General features: G+C 37.6%; 1 protein-coding gene across 1 annotated transcript in view; it reads right to left on the bottom strand.

Moving 5' to 3' along the window:
• Nucleotides 1-18,589, bottom strand: part of DMD (dystrophin) — a 2,214,577-nt gene extending 2,195,988 nt beyond the window's left edge. The window contains exon 1 of the mRNA XM_027607979.2: nt 18,502-18,589. Coding sequence (XP_027463780.1) covers nt 18,502-18,508 — 7 coding nt within the window. The 5' untranslated portion in view covers nt 18,509-18,589. The remainder of the gene's footprint in view (nt 1-18,501) is intronic.
• Between the last annotated feature and the right edge of the window lie 7,182 nt (nt 18,590-25,771).

Here is a 25,771-nt window from a genome sequence, read left to right as displayed (position 1 = left end):
AGATGAATTAAGGAAACGTGTGTCCAGAGGAGTGAGGTTGTCTGGACACAATTATTCTACTGAACAATTGCTTTATGTTGGTATATACATTTGATTAGCTGATTTAAAGTTTAAAGTTTTTAAAAAGAATTTTAGGAGCTTAAAAGGTAGATATTTACACATGTACTTCCCAGTCTTAATCATTATATTCTCTCAAGAATTAGAGAACTGGCCTTACTCTCCTCGCAAATCTAATGATTCTCTCCTTAACACTCTGTTATCCACAGAACACTCCCAATACATTATCCTAGTTTGACTTACCATGTGTTATACAATGGTAGTTAATTCGCAGTGAGCACTATCGAAAAGAATATCAATGCATCCATAATCAGAAAAAGGAAGGGAAATGATAATGAATAGATAGTTATAAGCATAATGTATGTAGGAATATGGGACAAAATTGCATAAGTTGAGTTGAACCTCCTCCCTACACCCACACACAGACACACACAGTGGATGTGTCTAAAAATGCCTAGAGAGACAGGAAAGAAAAATTCAGAGTCATCCTCCCCTTGCTCTGAACATCCCTGAGATTTATCTATCATTCTTTTTTTAGTATTTACCACATTCTACCTGCTAGTATAGTTATTCATTATGAGGAATCATCATCATTATCACCTTCATCATCATCATCTTTGCTAACATCAGAGAGAACAGATGTGAATCATATGGAAGACAAGTATTATAAGAAAATGGGACCTGCACTCAGATAAGAAAACCTTCAACCTTTTCCCTCTATTAAAATCTGACAAGCTGACTTAAACGGGTAGTGTGTTCATAATGGTTTCTTTCGTCCTTTCAATCTCCCCAGCTAATTACATCGTAATACTCTCATCAAGGTGAGGACAGAGAATTGCTGGGGGTCACTTATAGGCCCTCCGTGAACAATAATCTAGAATAGAAAGGAAAATGTGTATTTCACCATTTTCCATGTGCAAACACAGTCAATTATAATTTTTGATGAATGGGTGAGAGAGAGTTCAAAGACTGAATGGAATTAAAAACCATCCAGTGCTCTACACGGCAGGACCAGGAGCCTCTCTTGCAGCTCTCATGATACTGTAAAAACACAGGAAAACAGCCACACAGGGGAGTAATAGGACCTGTATTTCTCGGTGCTTATAAAACCTCAGTGAAAGCTTTCCCCTAAGTTCGGCTTGAACAAAGAAGGATGGGCCCTGATTGTTAGGGCATGACGGACACCATGTGCCAACGACTCCACTACATTATTTCCTTTCGAAATTCTGCTTCTTTTCCCACACTGATGTTTTGTTTTACCACGATGTCAGGGGCCAGGGCCACAAGAGCCGGAGAAAGAGGATTCGAAGGGGAAGGGGGAGTAGTGATATATCACGGCAGTCATATACTCTGAGTGTGACATTTCTCTTCTAATCATTGTCAGCTTCAAGGGCAGAAATCATCCCTGATTAATCTTTCCAAAAGCTCTCAATGCTCAGCATAAGACAGGTACTATGATAGTTGAATTTAAAGGAATTTTTCAATGGAAATGTGGACCTCTCAGAAAATTTAGCCTTTAGCATTATCCCACATAGTTCTCCGCCCCAGCCTCACCCACAGTGGTCTCAGACATCCTGTCTTTGCCAGCTCTGTGCAGCATTATTTGTGCTGCTGGATACATTCCTATACTCAGTCTCACTTGGTATATTCAGGCCTTACCAGTTTAAAGTTAGCTGTTTCCAGGTTGTAGTTAAGTAGGTAAGTAAAGCAATTTCTAGATTGATAGGGTTGAAAGCAGTCACAGATAATTATCAAATACAGTAGCTTTTTTCAAGGTCTAAGGGTATGATTGCTCTGCCTGTAGGGCAGAAGTGGAAGCCGGTGGGAGTTAATTTCCCTCCTCACTTTTCATCTAGAATGCCTACATTTTCAACTCTTTTTGTTGTTGTTATTGTTGTTGGTGGACTTCCACATAAAATTTCTTTTAGAGAATGTTTTCTGAATATTAAAAAATATGAAATCTGATCTAATCTATTATAGAGATGGCAAAAATAAGGAATATCCACTTTCATTCCCATTGCATATATGTTAGTATACATGGCATTACACAATGACATCTTTTCCCACTAGTTTTGGACAAACACAGCCCAAAAGTTTGTCACAGCACTTCTGGAAACTACTATGAAGCAACCGTACATGAGTGATGGTAGCATTTTCTCCTTTCCATTAATTTTTTGTCTTTTACCGTATGTGATCGGATGCCTCCCTTTTTCAGATGAAAAGACAAGGCCCAGAACAGTAATGACTATTGCCAAATGACAAATGGCAAAACTGCTGTGTTACTTCTAAGGTTCCTTAATCCCCAAATTTATGCATCTTTTGATAATTGCCCTTATTATTTTCCCAAATACACTTACTTGACAAAAATGGAGGAAAAATTAAACCAGAGGTGAAACTACTGATAATAGGTTTTCTTGGGCTGGATTTTCCCAGAAGTAAACCCTGAGAAGAGGATTTGAATGCAAATAATGTATTTCAGAGGTGATCCCAGGAAGTGCAGTAAAGAAGTGGATGACAAGAAAATGAAGCCAGCACAGTGTAAGCTGATGAGCTCATTGGCCTTAATGAGGTTTAATACCACTTGGGACCTCTAGGAGACAGAATTGTCTCACGTGAGAGACAAGAAAGATGGTGTATTTGCTATTGCTTCTCACCTATTCCATGTCATGGGCAATTCCAAATGATCTTACCTCCAGGACAATCTCAGGTAGTCCCAAAGCAGATGGAAACCATGAGACAAAGAATCAAGTTGTAGTATGAAGTTGGAGGCATATATGGGAATGGTGGTTTGCCAGAACAGAGGGGAAGGCATCAAGACCCCCTGTTACAAGGGTCTAGTAATTGTGCATGCATTGTTAGAAGTATGTCACTTCAATTCCTTTCACAAGAATGAAATAAACTTTCAAACAGTTTGGTTGATATGATACTATACTTGAAATCAAAACAAACTGAGGGTTCTAGAGGGGAGGGGGGTGGGGGGATGGGTTAGCCTGGTGATGGGTATTAAAGAGGGCACGTTTTGCACGGAGCACTGGGTGTTATACGCAAACAATGAATCATGGAACACTACATCAAAAACCAATGATGTGATGTATGGTGATTAACATAACAAAAAATATAAACTTAATCATTATTAGAATGTTAGCTAATTTATTATTAATTATATTGTATTTGTAGTAGAATGAGCCTTAAATGCTTACAAACTTTTCTCAACCTTCAGAGAAGGTCTCATTTTACATCTGAAATGTTACTGATAAAAATGGGCTACTCCTTCTATTAAAAATACCAGCAAATCCATCTGGTTGGAAAAGGTTTCCACCTGGATCCACTGCTGATGTGTCCCATATTGGCTGACACCAGCACACTGACTGACATAGTGATGGTCACTGGTCTCTACCATGACCAATCCTCTCACTTTTCCCACATATTTTAGGCCAGCATTTATTCTCTAGCTCTGCTACATTAAAGGTTGTAAAGATTTTCCTTTGATTCATCTGGACACAAATGATTATCCAGAGGCATTATTTTTTCAAAAATGGAAAACAAGCAATCATCTATAATACATTCCTTTAATATGCAATCAGAGGTTTTGAATGCATTCCTGCTAGAGATTATGGCTATACATTCCCTTACCTTTCATCCAACCCACTGTTGCATCCAAGGTCAATGTTTATTCATAGACTACACAACAAGTGTCATCACATTTGTTTTGTAAATGTAGGCACAATATTTGATTTTCCTGAATACAATAAAATGTATCTATACATTTGGTTACTATAACTCTACAAATGATTTGTTTACTATAACTCTACAAATGATTGTTTCATTCCCTAATAAATACTGTAATGTGCACAAATGAATTCTGTCAATGTATTTCTTAAACACAGTGCACTAAATTCCACTATGTGTGAAAAGGACTGTATATAAATATCCATAAAGAATGAATCATGGAACACTACATCAAAAACTAATGATGTAATGTATGGTGACTAACATAACATAATAAAATAAAAGAAAAGAAAAGAATGAATAGAAATTCTATGAAAAGCATCAAATTAAATAAATAAATATGCATAGCTCCTGACCTGTGGCTTCTTGTCACAGAGAACTAACTGTAAAGAATGGATAAATTTGGGAACCACTGTGCTACACATTCATGCATCTTTAAAATTCTTCCCTCCATAGAGATGATTTAACAGATTATAAAAAACTACATTTGTCCACTTCATTAATTCCCTAATATCACAAGGCTGTGTATTAGAGCAAGGGGGGGGTGTGAACATCCCACATCACTGGACACATCCATTGAATTCTTACTCCCTTTGCAGCTGCCAGGAACTTGTGACGTGGCCGACTGTCCAGATGTGGATCTGAGGTTTCGGCTATAAACCAATCACACGTTAGTTCCGCTGTGCTCCTGCTGGCATCGTATATCCCCTACTTTCCAAACTCAAATCCTTTCAAATGTGGGACTCTCATTTCCTGATGAAAATTCCGTGGGGAAATGGAATTGGAGATACACTTTTAACTGCAGGAATACTTTACAACAGCCATGATATATACAGCACGGCTGAGGGACTGGCACAGTCCATCATTTCCTGTGAGTGACAGAAGAAGGAATCAAGGGGCACCTGGGTGGCTCAGTTGGTTAAGCCTCTGTCTTCGGCTCACATCATGATCCTGGAGTCCCAGGATCGGGCCCCATGTTGGGCTCCCCGAGGGGTCTGCTTCTCTCTCTCCCTCTGCTGCTCCCTGCTTGGGCTCTCTCTCTCAAATAAATAAATTAAATCTTAAAAAAGAAGAAGGAATCAAATGACCACATTTTCACTGTGTTTTACATTACTATATGCCTGAACTTGTTTACCTCAGTCGTAACTGTCATTTTACTCTTCTGTGACCCTACTTGATCATTTCATTAAATTATTTTTATTGTTTTTTTAGTGGATAATTTGAGTGAATGTGTAAATCACAAAGGAAATGAGCTTTAAAGTACTGCGCTCTATATGTTTCCAATACGTAGGATAACTATTATACTAGCAAAACTAAATATGCCAACTTCCACCAGCACGGAATACACCAAAACCATAACTTGGCTTGACTTATCTATTAAGGGCACTGGAATGAAGAAGGGTGAAATAAAAATAATGCTCTCATAGGATTGAAAGAAATTTTATTACCTCTGGCTGTGTAATTCATACCACATAGAAGTAAAATTTGAGTCACTCTTTCCCCAGGTGCTTTGCAAAGGATAAAGCACGAAAGGAGAACTCACAGTCTTCAGGCACCAATAATCTATATAAATAAACAACATGAAAAGTATAGCAGAGATAACTAAGCATTGACACAGATATGAGAAGGCTGTTACATGAGTATACACAGGGCTACATGATTCATCCAAAAATGAAGAGGCACCATCGACACTATCCAGGAGAATTATAGGATGTGCAACAAGTGAATATGTGGGAGTAAGAATTGCTTTAGAGTGTGAAGTGGGGTCAACATACCCAAAGGCACAAGGCAGGGACATGTGTGCCATTCGGACAACTGTTCATAAGACTAGGGTAAGGCAGGGCGCCTGGGTGGCTCAGATGGTTAAGCCTCTGCCTTCAGTTCAGGTCATGATCTCCAGGTCCTGGGATGGAGCCCCATGTCCGGCGGGGAGCCTGCTTCTCCCTCTCCCTCTGCCTCTGCCTCTCCCCCTGCTTGTGCTCTGGCTCTCTCTCTCTCAAATGAATAAATAAAATCTTAAAAAAAAAAAAAAAAAAAAAAAACAGGGTAAGGCATTCATATGGTGGCTGAAAAATCAGACCCGACAACAAGGCAGGAAAACTGTGGTAAGGGGCCTTTTCTTCTGTACGAATTACTTGAATTAGATACTAAAAGCAATGGGGAGCCACCTGTGGATTTAAGCAGGGGAGTCACATATTAAATTTGGCTTTTAAGAGATATGAGTCTAGCAGCCTCTGTGAAATGTAAACAGGAAAGACCCAAGTCCCGCAGGTACATTAGGAAGCTATCATGGTATTCAAAGTGAGCTACCTGGATCTGAACTCAGACAGCGACTGCAGGTGGTCTGGGAAGCAGAGAGCGAAGTTCACAGAAACCTAAAACACAAAGAGACCTGGATCTGAATGAAGAGAAAATCATACTTCTTACTAAAGTTACTGCATATGGTTGTTATGTGAATACAATAAACATCAAAGTGTTTTGTTCATTGTAAAGCTCTCTACACTTAAGCAATTATTACTACCAAATGCCTATGAATTAGAGATCTTGGGTGTAAAGCCATCCCTCTTTGTTCAGACCCAGTAAAATAATGACAAAATTATTGTTTAAATGTGCTTCTCACATTCAAGACAAAAAGAACATGCTAGGGAACTCATGTAGGTTCAGATTTCTAGATGGAAGCACCAGTATGTGTCCGCTCTGCGTGAAACCAGGGAGGGGTAGTAAGGGAAAAGCACACTGATGCTCAGCCATCAGTAGAAAAGTTCTTCCATGAACAGGAACAAGAAATATTTGGAAGTAAAATCTAGGTGAGAAATAATCACATCCTAGAATAAACTGCTCAAAATGATTGAAACCGAAGACTCTTAAAATAGGTCTGGCCTCTTAATGGAAGAAAATTCAGCTAAAAGGTCATCTATGGATATGAACCTACCTGTCAGTATTTAGGTTGTTCCATTATCAAGAGTTCAGTTCACTCAACGAAATTAATAAAGTCAACACCAAAAAAGCGACAGCTCTGATTACCACTTTGAAAAAGAACACAAAAATGAAATATTTTAATGAGATTAGAAGACTAGGAACATCCATGAGACCTACTGCAGAAGCAGTAGAAGCAGGTAGTGCCCCAAACCTCGACTGTCATGTCAGTTTCCATCCAAGCATGTAGAGTGTAATCATGCTCAGAGTGCGATCTTTGAAATTTGATAAATCTGGTTCAATTTCCAGCTGTCTCACAAGTAGCTTAAAGTCACTGAGGCTCACTTTCTAGATCAGTAACATGGCGATAACAAAACATGTTGGAGTTGTTCAAAATACTATCTAAAATAATGCATGAAAAGTACCAAGTACTGCCTCTAGAATAAACATTTTTTCAATAAACATTAGGTATTATTGTATGAGCAATGATGTTTTGCAACCTAAATTTACTCTCATTTGAAAGAAAAGCATTTGAAAAATAACATTCTTATTAATCCACCATGGAAAAACCGGACTTTCTTGAATTTGAACCAAATATTGAATGAGAAGATAGGAGTTATAAGAATAAATATGAGGACAAGCTGAATGCAATAATAAAGGTATGAAAGAGGACAAATAAAATCTGATACCAAAAAGAAATCAAAGTTTAAATTTTACATGGCCATGCTATTCAATAGTTGGGTACTTGGGGATATTTCTGTTCAGAGAATCAATGAGATGAATCATGCATCACTGTACTTGTTATTACAATAACTATATCATGCATTTCTTGGCCTTTCTAGACAAACAAGGAGTTTGAGTCACCATATTAGAAGGGACTAAAGACTCTACATGGTTTAATAGAAGTCATACTTCAGTGTTCAGAGACTTCTATTTCTGGTCTTACTCCTAACTACAAGAAGTTTTAAGCAAGTGACTTTATCTCTATAGGCTCCAGTTTCCTCAGTCAAATTAAGAGACTGGACTAAGTATTCTTTAAGAGTCTATGGCCTTTAAATTCTAGGCTTCTGTAAAATGTATCTATCTAGATGTATGCAATAAATATAATAAACACAATGTTCACATTCAGAATAAAGAACTCCACATCAATAAAAAAAAAAAAAAACACATGGCATCTCAACAGAAAATTAAGGATGAGTCTACAACAGTCCCCATACTAAAGATAACATCCACATGACCATCAAACACTTCAAAGGGCTCTCCAACTCATTAGTCATTAGAAAAAAGGAAAATCAAGTGACAATGAGATACTACAGCACAACAACCAGATAGCTAAAATTAGACAGTGGTAATACTAATTATTGGCAACAATATCCAAAACTTTCATAAACCGATGGTTAATAAGTTGGCTTACCCACATTAAAAAAACTACTTAGCATTATCAACTAAAGGCAGGTACATGGCTATTTGGTGACCCAACAATTTCGCTTCTTGATATTCACAGAACAGAAGTGCATGTGTATGTGTAAAACATACAACAACAATGTTCAGAGTAGCATTGTTTTTAGAGGCCCCGAGTGTAATCAATCCATATATCCATCAAGAGTAAATGGAGCAAGCAAATTATGGTACATTCATGTGATGACATACTATTCAACCCTGAAAATGACTGAATCACAACTACAAGCAACATAATAGATAAATCTCACAAACATTATGATGAGAAACAGAAGTCAGACCCAACAGAGGACATACTACACATTCCCAATAAAATGAATTTTAGAAATGGCCTATCTATGGTACATCAGAAGTCAGTATGACACTTTTCATTGGGCGAATATTGACTGAGAAAGGATGAGACTGAGGTTTGGGGATGCTGGTAATATCATTTTCTCACTTTGAATAATCACTGGGATGTTCTCACTCTGTGAAAATTCATTAAGTTGCACACTTACTGATTTGTGCACTTTTATTTGTGTTATATTTCAATAAAAGAGCTTTATAAACCAAGGCACCCAGAAATGCTTTCACCTACAAAAGAAAATTGGTCCAATAAAGAATGTTGGGAGGACATTTTCCTTGATCTTACCCTATATTCCTTGCCATACCCTATATATAAATTACTTGAGAGAGTCAGCGACAGAGAGAGATGCACATACGTGCACACACACAATTCTATTGTATGAAGAGGGAAGCGGTGTACCCGGAAAGAGTAAAGAAGAGGGAGGATGGAGGAAAGACTTTCTAGATTATTCCATCATTCAGAAAATATCCTTATCTTTTGTTCCAAATTCTAACGCAAACAAGTCTTTTTAATTTCCTAGGAGTCAGGAGTGAAGCTGAAGGCTGGTTAAATGGGATGCTGCCCAGGCTGGATGAGACTTCCGTGATTTAATGCTATCTCCTCATGTTACAGGTCTACGTAACACTAGACCTATCCTATATAAAATGACATCCTGTCTAAATAGCCCTCCTGTATAATCTCTGAGGTATAATTCTGTGATGAATGTAAACATAGGTGAAATATTTTCAGGTAGTTTTTTTAAAGATTTTATTTACTTATTTGACAGAGACAGACACAGTGAGAGAGGGAACACAAGCAGGGTGAGTGGGAGAGGGAGAAGCAGGTCCCCCATGGAGCAGGGAGCCCGATGTGGGGCTCGATCCCAGGACCCTGGGATCACGACCTGAGCTGAAGGCAGACGCTTAACTGACTGAGCCACCCCAGGCGCCCCTTCAGGTAGCTTCTGATTAAAGATGCATATAAACTGAGATAAGACAATATGATTATTTCTCTAAAGACAGCAAATGGAAGAGCTCCCAAGGATAGATGTACATAGCCTACCAAGAGAAATAATTGTTGGCTTTCTTTTACAAACCTCCTGAGAGAAAGTTTGTATGGCCAGGTTCACCTAGGTTGAAAAAGGTGCAGTATCATTATCTGCCACTGACTTTTACAACAGTGTAAAACTCTACCTTTTAAATCTGATTTCAGTGAAGACAGGCAATGGCTGGTGGGCATGCTCCTCCTTATTTCCAGTGAAACTTTAGGCTACTTCACTCTCTACTTTGAATTACTAATAATTTTTCACCGAATTTGTGTTCTTTCCCTTTAGCTATCATTTTTGTCTTTGATGGACTTGCCAGTTCTTCTCCATAGAGCTCATTCCCAAGCTGGCTTTCCTGTCTGGATTCACAGCTGCTGCTGCCTTCTGGTTAGCTGTCACCATAGATATTTTTTTCTGTCCTTGTCCACGTAAAGCACGTTCATATCTAAATTCCTTAGAGACCGTATCTTAGTCATCTTGCCCTAGCAAAGAACCTGACAGAATTCATTAATACACATTTGTTGGATGAATGGAAAGGAGCAGAAACATGTCACTTCAGTTAGTGGCCTCTAGTCATGTTCTGGATGACCTAATGGAGAAATGGGCTCTGCCTCGTACTACCATGGCCACCAGAACCAGCCATGAAAAGGTCAGCAGGCAAAGGGAGATGAACCTGAGATTCCTACTCACTGCATGAACATTTCTATCACAGGCAGCCTTTGACTCAATCTCCTCTTTATCGTACTTGTCACAGAACATAAATTAAGTCCCACCAACTTGCCTAAAACCCATCAAATTTCAGGTTAACATTAGCGTTATTTTCCATAATCCAGCTTAGTGCTGTATTGCATAATTCCACCCATAATATGTAAGACAGAGACATGTGCTAGTAAAATCAGAATATGATGGTAACCTCAGATGGTAACTATACTGTCATGAGCATTTGGTAATGTATTGAACTATTCAGATGGTAACTACACTAAGTGTCGTGAGCATTTGGTAATGTATTGAACTGTTGAATCACTATGCTGTACACCTGAAACTAATATTCATCAACTACACTGCAATTTTAAAAAAGAGAGTATGATGGTCTTTATGGTTTATCCTGGGAGCATTACAATCAATTGTAACAATGCCATTAGCATAGCAGATTGATGCTGCTGAGGTTCCCCCCCCCCCTCCCACTTTTTCTTCTTTGGCGTTTGTATTTGTCTCCAGATTGCCAGGTAATGACAATATTATTTGGGAACTTTGATAGGCACCATTTACCTTCTAATGTATACGGATAGTGATTCATCTTTGTGCACTACCCAATAGTGCACTTCAGCCATCCCCCCACTTCCTGCGTAAACGTTTGTCCAAAAGATTATCTCTTTATCTTTACTTTCTACAGGACTTTTGTCCAGACGATCTTTTTACCCATTTGTGTATTCCCTGCAGTGCACTTTGGACTCTGTAAGCCCAAAACCCAACAAAGTTAGCTTTGTGGAGGCCAGTCATGCTAGACATTCACTGGGAATGTCTTACCTTTCAAATTAAAGTCACACTGCCAAAAGCAGTACATATGTGTAGTATCTCAAGTCGCCATGTGTCTATTCAGAAACCCCAGTTTCTTTTGCAATTACTGCTATGGTTCAAAATGTATAGAGTTACAAACAATGTTTCCTTTCAAAAAATTTATTTTCCAAAATTATCAAAGAAGGCACCACAACCTTACAGCTGACTCTATTTTTTTCACTTCATGTAAAGACAGTGTGAACAAGTCCTAAAAACATTTTTTATTAATATCTACAGAGTGAATTAAACTCGTGATGTTATATCTACACAGAGAATCTACACATTTCTTAAGGTTAAAAAAATAAAAAGACTTAATCTTTAAAGCTTTTAAGCACTATGACCTGGGAATAATAAACAATAAATATGTGTTAATTTATAAAATGTCATTTGAAGTGTACTTATCTCCAACTTCCCCAAATTTAAATTCTCCTCCAAAAAAATAAATTTTCCTTCAAGTTGTGATTCTTTGCCCACTTGCTATTATTTTATTATTATGTTTTTCCTTTGACCCTAACCTCTACTATATGAAGATATCAGGGAACATGAAACAGCAACACCTGTGTTAATGCAGATACTATATATAAGAGCTCCACAGTCAACCATCTCTGCCCTCTGGGACTTATATTTTCCTGAAAGACATCTAAATTACACAAATATTTTAAATACTTTTGGTTACTTGATAACACCTTGAAATATACTTTAAATCAAAGGGAAAGGAAAGTCCCATTTATCTCCTTTCTAAAACTAAACCACAGTGAGTTCTTATTTGCTAAACTAAAAGAGACAGAAAAAGTGAAATAAATGGAAAATCAATACTTTTAAATCTATTGGGGTATTTTGCTTTTATTATTTTAATAAAAAACAAAACAAAACATGGAAAAACACAAAATCTTACCCAGCACACTCTACAAAATGCACAATTTTCAAATAAGCGGTATGGTTGTTTTACTTACTAGTGGTCTTTAGTAGAAACAGACCTAAAAAGAATATCTTGGAAGGACTGTGTACTTTCCTAATTCCCTGAGAAGCTCAGTGATTGTGAGGAATGCCAGCCAGAGCTCAATATTCTTACCCTTGGAATCAAGAAAAAGATCAAAATCTTTGATAGCAATAACCAGAACTGAATTTGTCAGGGGTAGAAGTCCTCCTCTTATCAATGTCAGGCAAGAAGCAGTCTTTTCCTGCAAAGCGAAAAGCAAGCCAGCTAAGAAAAAGATCAGTGTACCTACAATTACATAAAATTGACTGGATGGTTGGAAACAATACTTTTTAAGAATCTTCTCTCTCTCTTTTTTAACTTTACTTACATGTTCGTTTCTATTTCATTCTAAGATACAGAGGAAATGAAATTGTTTTCACACACAGAACAGTTCCCTCGTGACAGTTTTTTCTCAATTGTCTCTTTTGCCTTCCCTTAGCTTTATCGCTCTCATCGCTCCATATCCCTAAACCAATAGGAAGAATTTCCTTCAGACCCTTAAGCCTCGTATCTGTTACCATAGAGACAGGCATCACAAGATAGCTGCTCAGTAACATCCTCATGGAAATAAAATAAGAATCCTAAGGGTTTTACAGGAATTTCCAGTGCTCCCAGGGAGCAGAAATGATACCCTGCCCTGGGGAAAAAAAAATGCAGTGATTTTAGTTTCACAATCGTGGAATTATGGAGACTGTCATTTCCGATGGTAAATCCAGAATCCCTCAATTTTATGCTTAGAACCTGATTATGGTTTCTCATATGATTTGAAAAAAAAAAAAATCCCTTCTCTTATATCCACGGGTTCAGGGAAATAAAAATATCTCACCGCTAACTTTTAACTCTAGCATGTCTTATCAATCATGTTCTAACAGCCTCAACTGTTCTTTCATATTGCAGGGCACAGATTTTTCTTTTGGTATTCTCTGATCCCCTTTAGACCATATTTGATCAAGAAAACCTTCACCTTTTCTAAAAGTTAACAACCTGTTCGGAATTCAGTAAGGCAAAAGCTGCTTGCAGAGTTTATAGACCTATGAAGAGGCAGAAGGATAGCCGCAAGAAGTGATTTCCACTCACTTTACCTTGTTGTCCATTGACTTCTGCACTTTCGGGAAGTCTACTGAAATCACAGACTATCTGAAGAGGAACCATAAAAATAGCGGAATCTGAGCAAATAGGCAAGCTCAGCAAAATCCATGAGCCTAGGCAAAGCAGGTATAAGTCAGTGACTGCCGAGACCTCCAATTTTCTCCTGACATTAAGTAAGAAACATTCCTCAGCAAGGCAAATCTTTAATACAGTAACAGCCAAAATGGTCCCATCAGGAGCTCCTCAGCTGTAAAACTGAACCACTTTTCCAAGTCTGTAGTACTTCAACACTACAGGTGGTCGCAATTCTGTTTGTGGTCTTTGCATGATATTTAATTGTGACCTAGCTTGTTTCTGACACTCGACTTAATGAGCAAACAGTGAGGTTCTCGTACTGTTTAGAGATGAGGCTAGCAAACTCCTGCTACCAAAGGCCAGACGGTGAATAGTTTTGGCTTTGTGGCCCCTATGATCTCTGTCCTAACTACTTCACAGCTGTGTGGGTAGAAAACTGCCTTATGCCATATGTCAACAAATAGGTGTGGCCATCTCCCGGTAAAACTTTATTAATAGACACGGAAATTGAAAGTTCATGTCATTTTCATATGTCACAAAATATTACCACAAACTATTACTTCTAAAAAACTCACTCAGAAATGTAAAAGCCATCCTCAGCCGGCTGGCCAAACAGAAAGAGGTATGGCACATGGGCCACAATTGGCTGACTCCTAGCCTGGAGGGTTCCAGAGGAGTTAGTAGAGACACACAATGAAAGACCTGAAAAGGAGAAGACTTTTTCTCATGAAATGACTCGGATCACAGATTCTCAAAATTAGAAACTATATCAGACATCTTCTTCAATTCCTTTTTAGTGCAGGAAATCAACTCCTAGCTCTGAACACTTTTCAAACAAAGAGTACCATACCTCACAAAGCAGTCATTTTTCTATTTATACAATTAATTGGAAGACTATTTTTTTGTTCTTTCAGAGAGATACAAATGAGTCTAATCCTGCTTTTACATTATAGCCCATTTAATATTTGAAGAAAGTTCATCTTTTCCTTTTTCTTGTTCATTCAAGCATTCTTCAACTTTTCCCTTTTCTGGTACCTTCAATGCCCCTCAAACGTTGTAGTCCTAGCACTTTCGCCATCCAGACGTTTTTCACTAAATACTCTACCAAATGTTAAAGTCCCTGAGACCATGATGTTCCTCTAAAAAAAAAAAAAAAAAGTTCCTTCTAAAATGCATTCTTTTTTGTTTCCTTCCTAAAAGGATACATGCCCAACAACATCTGTTTTATTTTGTTTCGATGCCATATGAGACTATGACTGATATTGAAGCTAAGGCCAACAAAATCATTAAGTCTCTTTCAACGAATTATTGTTAAGCTTTAACTCTCGCCCATATTGTACTTGGATTGATTTTTGAAATTTAGTGCAGGATCTTATTCCGATTAAGAGTCATCTTTTTGGTCTCATTGCATTTTCCAGGTGGTCATAATCCTTCAGTACTTGAATAATTCAATATATTTGTTCTCCTCTCCAGCTAAACTATTTTGATCTTCCTTCATGTTTTGGGTATTAATATTTCACAAACCAAGCAGGGCCAATGTCAGAATTACAGGGCACACTATGAGAAATTAGGTCCAAATCAGATAGAGCCAAATGAATAGAACTACATCATAATCCTGACAGAGGACACTTCCTGGTTTACAAGGATTCAATTAATGCACCAAAGGCAGAATAATTTAGTAATTTAATTAATCTTTCAGACATATCAAATGGGAAATATTTCTCCATCTTGACTAAATCATAAAAATCTTCAGCAAATCCCACAGTATAATCAAGATAACTAGCTAAATCACATACTGTTTCCTAGAACCTTGGAGAACTGTGGTCTACGTTACCTTTCTGCTCATTCTAAACCAGCTCATCTTCCTCAGAAATTTGTGCTTCTTCCCAGTGAGGGAAAAATATTGCCTACTTTTCTAAAAAAAAAAAAAAAATTCCAATTTGAGGGAATTTAATAGTTATTTAATATGCCCACCCTAATTATGGACTTCCTTCTTGCTCACTTTGGTGTGTTAACTCCAGGACCAATCTGAAATACTGTCATGGCACTCTCTTTTTAAATAGTTTTGATTCTTTTGTCAGATGTATGTGTGCGTCTCTGGGTTTGTGTGCACATGCCTATGTGGTTTGTTTTTATTTGCTTTTTCCTTCCTCAGATTTAGACGACATGAGAATTGGACAATAATAGGAAGAAACAAGCTTCTCGGGAACAAGATTTTAAATAATTTTTTTCCACGTGGTCATTTTTATTGATGCAGAAACAGCATTTCACTAATATTCAACACATTTTCATGATAAGTCACTTGATAAACAAGGAATAGCAGGTGTATTGGTTAGCCAGAGCTGTCACCACAAAATGTCACAGACTGAGTGGCTTAAAGAACAGAAATTTATATTCTCAGTTTGGGAATATTTCTTAACTGATAGCGTCTCCCCCTGCTCATCTTTCTGGATGCAGGGATACATCTGAAGGTAGGCAACTCAATCACAAGTGGGCATTTTCACTGCACAGTGTTCCCATTAAAGAAGAACTCAGGGACATTACTGAGTTAAAAATAATGATGCTTAATTAGATTTTTACCTAAAAGAGACAAGTAGCTGCTACAGCTGCTTTGACAATATGAATGCCTTGGGAAAAACAATCTAGGTTTGTAGAGAACCGGGTGAAACCCACAGAGATTTGCAAGTAACCAGTTCCATATTAAAAAAATATATATATTTAAATGCTTATAGTCCATTTCACCTCTCCCATCCCTTTCACACACTCTTTCTGTTTTCATGCATTTGTTCATTTTTTTTCCCCCTGAACCCCTTCAGAAAACACAGAATTAACTGGGATTTGGAGACTTCACACGGTCCCATCACTCTGCATGCTAATCATGTTTCTGAGCTGGAAAGACTGGACAGCATTTCCAAATCTTACAAAGGCATTTGTCAAGAAGGGTCCGCCTGCTCTTCAGGTGTGTGGCCCAAAGCCTTTGAGATTTCATTAATAATCAACAGCTGGTGCCACCTAGTGTCTGTCCTTTCCATTCATCAGTGGAATCAAATAAGAGGACTTCCAAGTCACAAACGAAGCAGCCTGAACTACAAACAAAAAAACCACAGTTTGGGGGAGTCCAGTGGCTGATTTAAATTACACTATCTTCATTGAAAGGAAAACCTTCTTTTTTAAAAGTAACTATGGTAACAGGAGTGTGAGGCTAACAGGAAGCTTGAATTTTTCTCACAGGAGACAATTCACAGAAGGAGAGTCCCACTAAATATGTAATGCAAAAGAGTTTTTCCAGACTTGAATTGTCACTTAAGATGGTAATAAAGTTGGGAAATATTGCTGACAGAAAAGAACTGCATTTTAAACAAAAGTATAGACATAGGTGATTTTTGTCAACCAACCAAGAAATAACCCTCTATCATCTGGATGCAAAATTCCCTGCCAGTCTTTGAGCTTCCCAAAGATTAAACAAGCACTGTGACAGGCTGTAGAAAAGCACATACAGCACTCAGAAGTATGAAGAGGAAATAATTAGGTTGTCTGAACCACACTATTGAAAATATGTTTGCTGCTAAAGCCATACATCCAGAAAGCTATTTTCTTTCATGCTCTATGTATGGATTATGGATTTTATATTCACCTACACTCATGTATGCTTCAAGGTTAAAAAGTACTCATCCAAATGTATGACTATCTTTCAAAACATAAGTTAGTTATTAATTTGGGTGAATCCAAGTAGTATAATTAGCCCATCAGTTTCTAAGTGATTCACCACTACTTAAATACATGTTGGTTTAAGTCACTCTTTCTAAGAGAAATACGTAATTGAAAAACATGGACTAACATTCAGGGAAAAAAGTTACATAACAGCCAGCAGTGTTCCTTGACCAGACCGACTGGGATATTACAATTACTACAGAAAAGACACAGCACATATGAGCAATACCGTATACACCGAAAGGTCATACTAGATGTTCATACATGAAAGCCTATTAACTTGGATGATTTAGCTACTCAGGTTATTGGAGAGACTGGGCAGAGAGCTAAAAGATTCTGTATCATATAATTAACAACCACGCTTTTCACATTTTGGAAAATCTATTTCTATATTATTTGACATGTGTTTTAAACAATCACTTGTTAAAAACAGCTTTGGATGTTTTATTTTCGTGTTACCCTAGTGGTGACAAAAATTATTTCAATATGTTCGGTCCGATATATACTCACTAACGTATCCCCATGACAGCGTCTGAAGACAGAATATGGAAACGATGCATAGTTTCCACAAAAAGCTTAAATTGTTCCCCTTTTCCCAAAAACTTTATTTTTGGAGCCAGATACAGTCGAGGCTCCTGCTTCATTTGTTTAAAAGTACTTATAAGTGTAATCCAGTGACTGTATGAGAAAGAAATATTGCAAAACAGCACAAGGGTGCTAAAAATTGTACGCAGGCAAAAGAGAATGTAAGACAAAACTCATTAAGGCTTCAACATAATTAAATAAATAAGTGCTCCCATTTTCACCAATTTATCATTTTCTGTCGTTTTTCATTAACAGCTTTCAAAAAGCCCTATCTGAAACAAGCTGATACAGAGAAATTAAGAGCAGTAATCAAGCGAGAAATGATAGACCAGCTGGGTCGACATCAACTTGGCAAAACGTGAATACAGTTCAATAGCTGAAACAGATGCTGGAATTGTTGAAAAACCCTGCAGGAGATATTGATGTATTTTCTTCATAGAATGCAGAATGACTGAATAAATGTCAAAAGCTAAAAACTGACGAGGAGACAAGACTGACAGCCAAACTCCTTATAAAACAGGAACGAAGTGTAACAATTTCCAACCTATCCAAACATTCTGTACATCCTCATTTCTCTCAATCTCTGAATATGCCAAGAGCTCAGTCAGTCCTTGTAAGTAAATGTCATGTAACTGAGCTGGGGTAGATTTCCCCCATAGATCTGCCCCCCAGCCCCCGGTCATCCTCTACCTGGAGAAACCCAGACTCTTGAAAAACACTTTATTCTAAAATCTCCTAACACGGATTTCTATCCCAGAAGTGCTTTCCTGAGGTTGGAGGCAAGCACACCCCCCCCAAATCTAACGCAGCACAAGGAAATGTTAAAATCCCTTCCGTAAAAGCAACACTGTTTGCAGAGTTTGAAGAGCTCGGCAACAAACCCCGGCTACCAACAGCTGCTTGTTCAAACATATGCTTTGTCATGGTCAGCTTCTAATTGGATTCATAATGATGTAATAGCTTTAATAATCCTACCTTCCATGCCCGCTGTTTTTCCTGTCACTCCATCACGCCAATAAGTTGGCTGCTGTAACAAATCAAGATAGTGCAAAACAGCATCTTTCTCCTGATTCTGTCATCCTCCTGAAAGCATTCTATTACTGCCGACTGCTGGGAACCAGAAAGTCTATTTGAATTCCAACAGCTCCCCTTTCGCATGATTCAAGTTAGGTTAGGTGGGCATGCCTAACATGATTCTCTCAGTCATTTATTATGCAGCTGCTACAACGTCGGTGTGGTAACCACTCGGACTATCTGATACGTCAGTCGAACAAAACCTACACCTCGGAGCCAACCCGGGAGCAGCGTTCTGCATTTAACGAGCATTCTTCCTGCCTAAAAAACTGTGCATCTGCAAATCGCTTTCAGTATCTACTCGGTCCTCTGTACAGATGCAAAGCCTTTGGATTAACATCTTTTCGTAACTATACCAAGAGTCGAGTTCCTTTGCCACACATCCTATTATTCACAGTAGAATTCCGGCTGATTTTCACTTATCTTCACAGCCTTTTAAGGGTAAAAACTCTCTTTTCTGATTGTACTTTTTGAAATGAGGATGCTGCGTGCTCAGCTCCACATCTCTGCTTTATTATAAAATATAACGTGCACTTTCTCAAATGGAATTTGCCCCTGTGATTCTATGGAAAATTTTCTAATAAGAGGATTTTTTTCTAGAAAATATTTACTTTGCATATTGGAGACATTTAAACTACTTCTGTTTGTTTCTCCCAGGAGTGGACTTTATACTTGATATTCTGACTTACGGAAATTCCTCTCTTTAGAAAGTAAGGAATTAAATTAGCTGACTCTCTAACATAACTTGTTTACCTAGTAAATAAGTCTCATTGCAGGAAAATGCATTTTGCATTTTAAAGATACCCATGCAAGAGGCAGTATTTTTTTAAATTAAAATAAATATCAGAGAGATGATGGCGATTGTATCCAAAAGTTCTAAGTATGCCTTTCTTGGGGGATTAATATTTATACTTTGAAACGACAAAACAAATATTTAAGTGTTTTCATGAGAAAAATACTTTAAAGCGGGGAATTGATGAAATCTCCTTTCCCTTTCAACCATCTATCAGATATATATTCGGTTCTGTGGAAGAGCTACTGCCCAGCCCCACAAACAAGTAAACATGTGGTCGGGACCTACATTATGAAAGTATAAGCAACAATTTATTTAGCATATGTGAGATATAGGCCAATGTGACTCTTCTGCAATAGTGTTTCCCTAAAGGGTGTTAAAGTGGTGTGTATGTGTGTATATATACATTTTCATTATTCTAACTCCACTTTAATTTTTTAACAACAAACACCAATCATCCCTACATATCAGGACATAAATAATAATCAGTAACTTATGGTTTATAATGTTTAATTTATAAATGCTAGAAAAAAACCCAGAAAAACAGAGTCCACTTGAACCTACCAAATGTTCTCTAAAATAATATACACGCAGTTCCATGTAATAATTGTGAAAACACTGGATTACAATTACAGTTATTTAAAAAAAAAAAAAGTCTCTTTCGCGGTTAGCCTATCTATCTTAGTGGTTGTGAACAGGATAAATAAACATCATGTGGTTTTGTTTCTACCCTTAGCCTCTGCTTACCTCTGCAGCTTCAACTCTTGCCTTCACGCTTTATTCCAGCCACAGTGAACTTCTTTTGGTTCTTCTAAAAACGCTGCACTCCTACTGTCTGAGAGATACTGCATCTCTTTTTTTTAAAGATTTTATTTATTTAGTTAGTTGAGAGAGAGAGCATGCGCATGAGTGTTTTGGGGTAGGGGGTATCACGGGGGGAGAGCAGAGGGAGAGGGACAAGCAGACTGCTTGCTGAGTGCAGAGCCCCACATGGGGCTCAATCCCACAGTCGTGAGATCAGTGAGATCATGACCTGAGCTGAAATCAAGAGTCGGACGCTTAACCAACTGAGCCACCCAGGAGCCTCTGAGAAATTGCATCTTCTGTTTCACCTTTCCATAAGCTCCCCTCACTTTTGATTGCCTACCTTCCATCCAATCTTCAGTTATCAGCTTGGAACATAATTTGCTATGTGAGGCATTTTTCATCCCCTAGATAAAATTATGTTTCCCTGCTATGCAACTTCATAGCACCTTATACTCCGTCTTCATCATAATGGCAAACACTTATACAACAGAAGGTGGTAGGCACTGTTCTCACATATACAACACAAACACACACACACACATATATGCATATGTGTATTTATACACATGTATGTGTATGTATGTGTGTATCTATCACTACCATATTGATACTTTCATTCAATCCTCATATTGAACCCATGAAGATGACAATTTTATACACACTTACATGTGAAGCATCTGAGGCTCTGAGAAGTTGAGTAAGAGTCACATGACTTTAATTTTTTACATTTCCCGGTATACTACTAGTTCTTGAGACTGGATCACATGTGTCTCGTCCAATGTTAAATTCTAATGTCTCGTGCACTCTTTGGAAATTGTATTCATCATTCAGTCAGTAGAACCTGCTTTGGGCAATGCACTATAGTAAGCACTGGTCATATGGTGAAGACCAAAATGGATATGGATCCTGTTTTCATGAGGCTTATGCACGAGGGCAAGACCTCTAAACTTAGCGTCCAAGTGTCCATGGATGGAATTCAGATATTAGCCTCTAACGCAAGTGTAGCATTATTTTCACTTAAGTTTGTAGGTTATCCAGATAGTAGCATTAGCAATACCTGCAATTTGGGGGCACTAGTAAAGTCACAAATTTTCATATCATTTTAGAGATGCTGTATAAATCCCACAATTTTTTTGCATTTATCATTACTTTGAAATTGTGTTGTTAAGTCTACCACTGTATTGTGTTATTTAATGTGTGAATAGGGAAGTATGTATACTATTATATAACTTAAAATATTTAGAAAACTGTTTCAATACAACTGGTTTCTGTGTTATAATCTTCATTATTTTATGTTGTATATTTAAATGGACTTCACATAAGCTGTGCCACCTGTCAAAGGCCTTAAGGTGTTAGGGCTTTAAGCTTCACCAGGTGTCAAGGGGTCTATGCTATGACCTCTGGCCAAAGAGAACAGGAGAACATAGCACACTGGTTAATATCACTGGCTCCCAAGTCTGACAACTTGGGTTCAAAACGAAGATCCGTGACTTAACACTAATGCACTATAGGGCAAGTTACTTATCCTCAGCGTACTCTTCTGTAAAATCACAGTAATTCATGCTCTCAAGCATTCATGCTATGAGGATTAAATAAGAGAATGACAGTAAAATACTTAGTACAATGCCTGCCACCTTTTGAACTTTTAATGGCTGTTAGATATTATTAGGGAGAGGGCCAGATACAAAATTATTATGACAAATAAAAACTGTGAAAGAGATATGAAGGATTTACAAGGACTTTTCGATTAGGAACTGGAACTCTTACACATTGCCAATGGAAATGTAAAATGGTCAAAACCACTTTCAAAACCAGTTGTGCAGTTTCTTAAAAAGGTAAACGTAGACATACTTTCAAGAGCCATCCTTTCCATTCTGACAGAAACGAAAGCATATGTCCATCAAAAAAGTTGTATATGGACATTCACAGGAGCTGTATTTGTAATGACCCTGACTTTAAACAATCCACATAGTCATCATGTGAATGGATGAAGATGCTGTGGTGTATCTCTACAATGTAGTACTACTTTGCCATGGAAAGGACGGGAGTCCTGACACATGTACCACCATGAATGAAGTGTGAAAGAATTATGCTCATTAAGAGAAGCCAAACAAAAACAGTACATACTGTACAATTTCACTGATACAACTGTAGAAAAGGTAATGAATCTGCACTGATAGTGAGCAGGTAGGTGGTTGCCTAGTGAAGGCAGGGATGAGGGACAGGCAGGAGAGGTTACAAAGAGTCATGAGGACACTTTGAGATAATGGATATTTCTACTATTTTGATCGTGGTGATGCTTTCGTGAAGCTTAAGAGATATCAAAACATATCATGTTGTACATTTTAAATACATATGGTTTATTATATAACAATTACACTTCAAAAGCTCTTATAAAATCCTCATTCTTATTAGACCTTAGATCATTCAGATTAATTTAATTCAAAGGTAGAATACACTAACATCACTTTCTTAAAAGTTAATCTACAAACTCCATAATAAAATACGTATGCTCTAAATAATTCTAACAACTGCATATAATAATCTGGAGCATCCCAGGAAAATAATTTTCCCCACCAGCTACTATTTATAGCCCTTTATGCCATCACTGAACAACCTGGAAACGGACTTTTCCAGTAACAAAGAAGAATTTTGTCCTATTCAACATACTTTGTTTATTTACTGTAAGCAGATAAGCCAGTAAAACAAATAAACTATTAGGCTGGTTATAAAAGAGTAAGCTGCATAAAATCTAAGGTATGAATCAATATTACCTTGTTGCCATGTAATTCCATCATACAGAAAACCTTGGCATAAGCTTCCTTTGTTAATGATTAAATACTACAGGACCACATTTTACAAGTTATCCTCATTTCATAACAAAGGATATCATGTCAAACTCTTAAGTATTTCAATGGGAAGATGACTGAGGAAGACCAAATAGCATCCACGCGATAGTAACACTGAAAACAATAAAACACGTTCCCTCATTAAATTTCCCCATATGCTGTGCTAAAAGTGTTGAGGTGGTAAAAAATATTTAGCCAGACCACTGAACTTTTACAATTTATTACCTCAGTGAAGTTACAGTTGGATCAGTGAAAGGCAGAAAATCTTTTTCTCATAATTTGAATCTAACACTGTCTCTGTCCCCAATCTAGATTAGCCAAAAGATGTTAGATATTAAGATGTTCAACACACACACACACACACACAGGCACACACATGCAAGATCATGTCATGGTCTCAAATCTCTCCAGTGGTTTCTCGTCATCCTCAGAACAAGAGTCCTTACTACACCTGCAAGACACTGAGTAATATGCCCCTCATACTTTCTCCTGTCTTCTCCCATGCCTCTCCTTATATCTCTCCTTCTTTTTCTCTAATCACACTGACTGGCCTTATTTCTTTTCAAACATTGCAAACTTATTCCCACCTTGGGATATTTTCTTTAGTTGATCTTTCCAACCAACAACATCCTTACACAGATATTCCAAGGGTCACTCCTCTTCAGCCAAGCCTTTGCTCAATGTCATCTCAGCATAAATTCCTTTATTTTTATTTTTAATTTTATTTTATTATGTTAGTCACCATATGTCATTAGTTTTTGATGTGGCGATCCACGATTCACTGTATTTGTATAACACCCAGTGCTCCATGCAGTATGTACCCTCCTTAACGCCTGGTGATGGGCATAAATTCCTTTCTAAACATCTCTAAAATAACATTCCCTGACCTGAAGTCTTCTCTTTCACTTTGCCTTGCTTCACTTTTATTTACAGCACTTAAATCACCATTTGGCATCAAATTACTGATTTCAATAATTCATTCAAACATTCATTAAGTACCTACTTTATTCTAGACACTTTGATGGGTGCTGGGAATACTACTGTCCTCATAGAGTTACTAGTTTTGTGCAAAAGATAGATACTGGACAAATAACCAAACGTATGCCTCATTTAAGAAGTGGGGTGAGAGCTACAGGCATAAAAACATTTTTAGAAGTATATGATTGAGGAACAAATTTTACCAAAGAAAATTCTTTTTGAATATGGAACTAAAAGATTTCTGGTAATTATACGGGTCAAGGGGTAAGGGTGGAGAGTACTACAGGCAGAGGGAATAAGGCAGGAAATCATTCAAAAACTGTAAAAAGTCCACAATGACAAGAGTATGGTGAAAGACAAAGAGATTGAAGCATGATGAACAGGACGGAGGTCTAAATATAGGCAGGGTTTAGATTATGAGGGATTCCTTGTCAGCTGTATTAAAGATCCTGGAATTTATTCTAAGCACATTGGAAAACCACTGAAAGGAAGTAAGTAAATTAGTTACATGATCAGACTGTAGGTCAAATATACAAGGCTGAATGTACTGGGGAGAATGGATTAAAATGAGGTGGTGATAATTCTAGAGGTACAGACGGAGCTTGTTAAGAAGCAATTTCAGTGTATCAGGCAACATAATTAAACTAAAGAGCTAGCAAAAAAGACAGAAGCAGTGAGATTCCAGAGACATTTAAAAGGGAGAACTGATAGAACGTGGTGATTGATTGGAAAGAGAAGCATTCAGGGATATTTACTCCTTGAGTAATTTTCAACTTGAGCAACTGAGTGACTGATGGCAGTATTTTCTGGAAAAGCCAGGTTGATGATGGCTTCAGTATTGTTTCTGTTGAGTTTGAGGACCTTGGGAGACAGACATTCAAGCAGATACATAAAGGAGGACGCACCTAGATATTAGGGTCTGAATTTCAAATACATAAACATCTTAGATTTGTCAGCATGTGATGGTAAATAAAGCCATAGGTTTGAAAAAACTTAGAGATGGAATAAGCCATGAAAAGAGACAAAAGCCTAGGATGGCAGCATGAAGAACTTAACAATTAATGACTGATGAAAAAGAATGACTATCAAGACTATCAGGATATTGAGAAGGAATGTTCAGAGATAAGGGGGAAAAAACCCAATAACGAATAGAGTGTGGCATTCTGAAAGTTAAGAGGGTAGAATGTTGAAAGAAACAAGTATTGTCAACTTTATCAAATGCGATTGAGAGGGGCATCTGGGTGGCTCAGTCGATTAAGCATTCAACTCTTGGTTTCGGCTCAGGTCATGATCTCAGGGTTGTGAGACTGAGGCCCTTGTCGGCTCCACACTCAGCGTGGAGTTTGCGTGAGAGATCCCTTCCACATCTCCCTCCCCCACTACCCCTACCCCTGCTCATTCTCTCTCTCTCTCTCTCCCTCTTTCTCTAAAATGAATAAATAAAATCTTTTAAAAATATGATTGAGAGATGAAGTAAGATGACAACTAAAAAGTTCTGGGTTTACTTCCATATCCTGGCCCTTGTAAATAATGCTGCAGTGAACAGAGGAGTGCATACATCTTTTTGAATTAGTGTTTTCATTTTCTTTGGGTACATAGCCAGTAGTGGAATTACTGGATTGTGTGTTTTTTCTGTTTTTTATTTATTTTATTATATTTTGAGGAGCCTCCATACCATTTTCAACACTGTTTCCTTTATTTCTCTACTCTGCCTTTTTTGTTATTGTTAATTATTGTACCTCTA

The sequence above is a fragment of the Zalophus californianus genome, chromosome X, assembly GCF_009762305.2.
Source record: "Zalophus californianus isolate mZalCal1 chromosome X, mZalCal1.pri.v2, whole genome shotgun sequence".
NCBI classification, from domain to species: Eukaryota; Metazoa; Chordata; class Mammalia; order Carnivora; family Otariidae; genus Zalophus; species Zalophus californianus.
The sequence above is the reverse complement of the archived record's forward strand: the minus strand, read 5'-3'. Positions and strand labels throughout refer to the sequence as shown.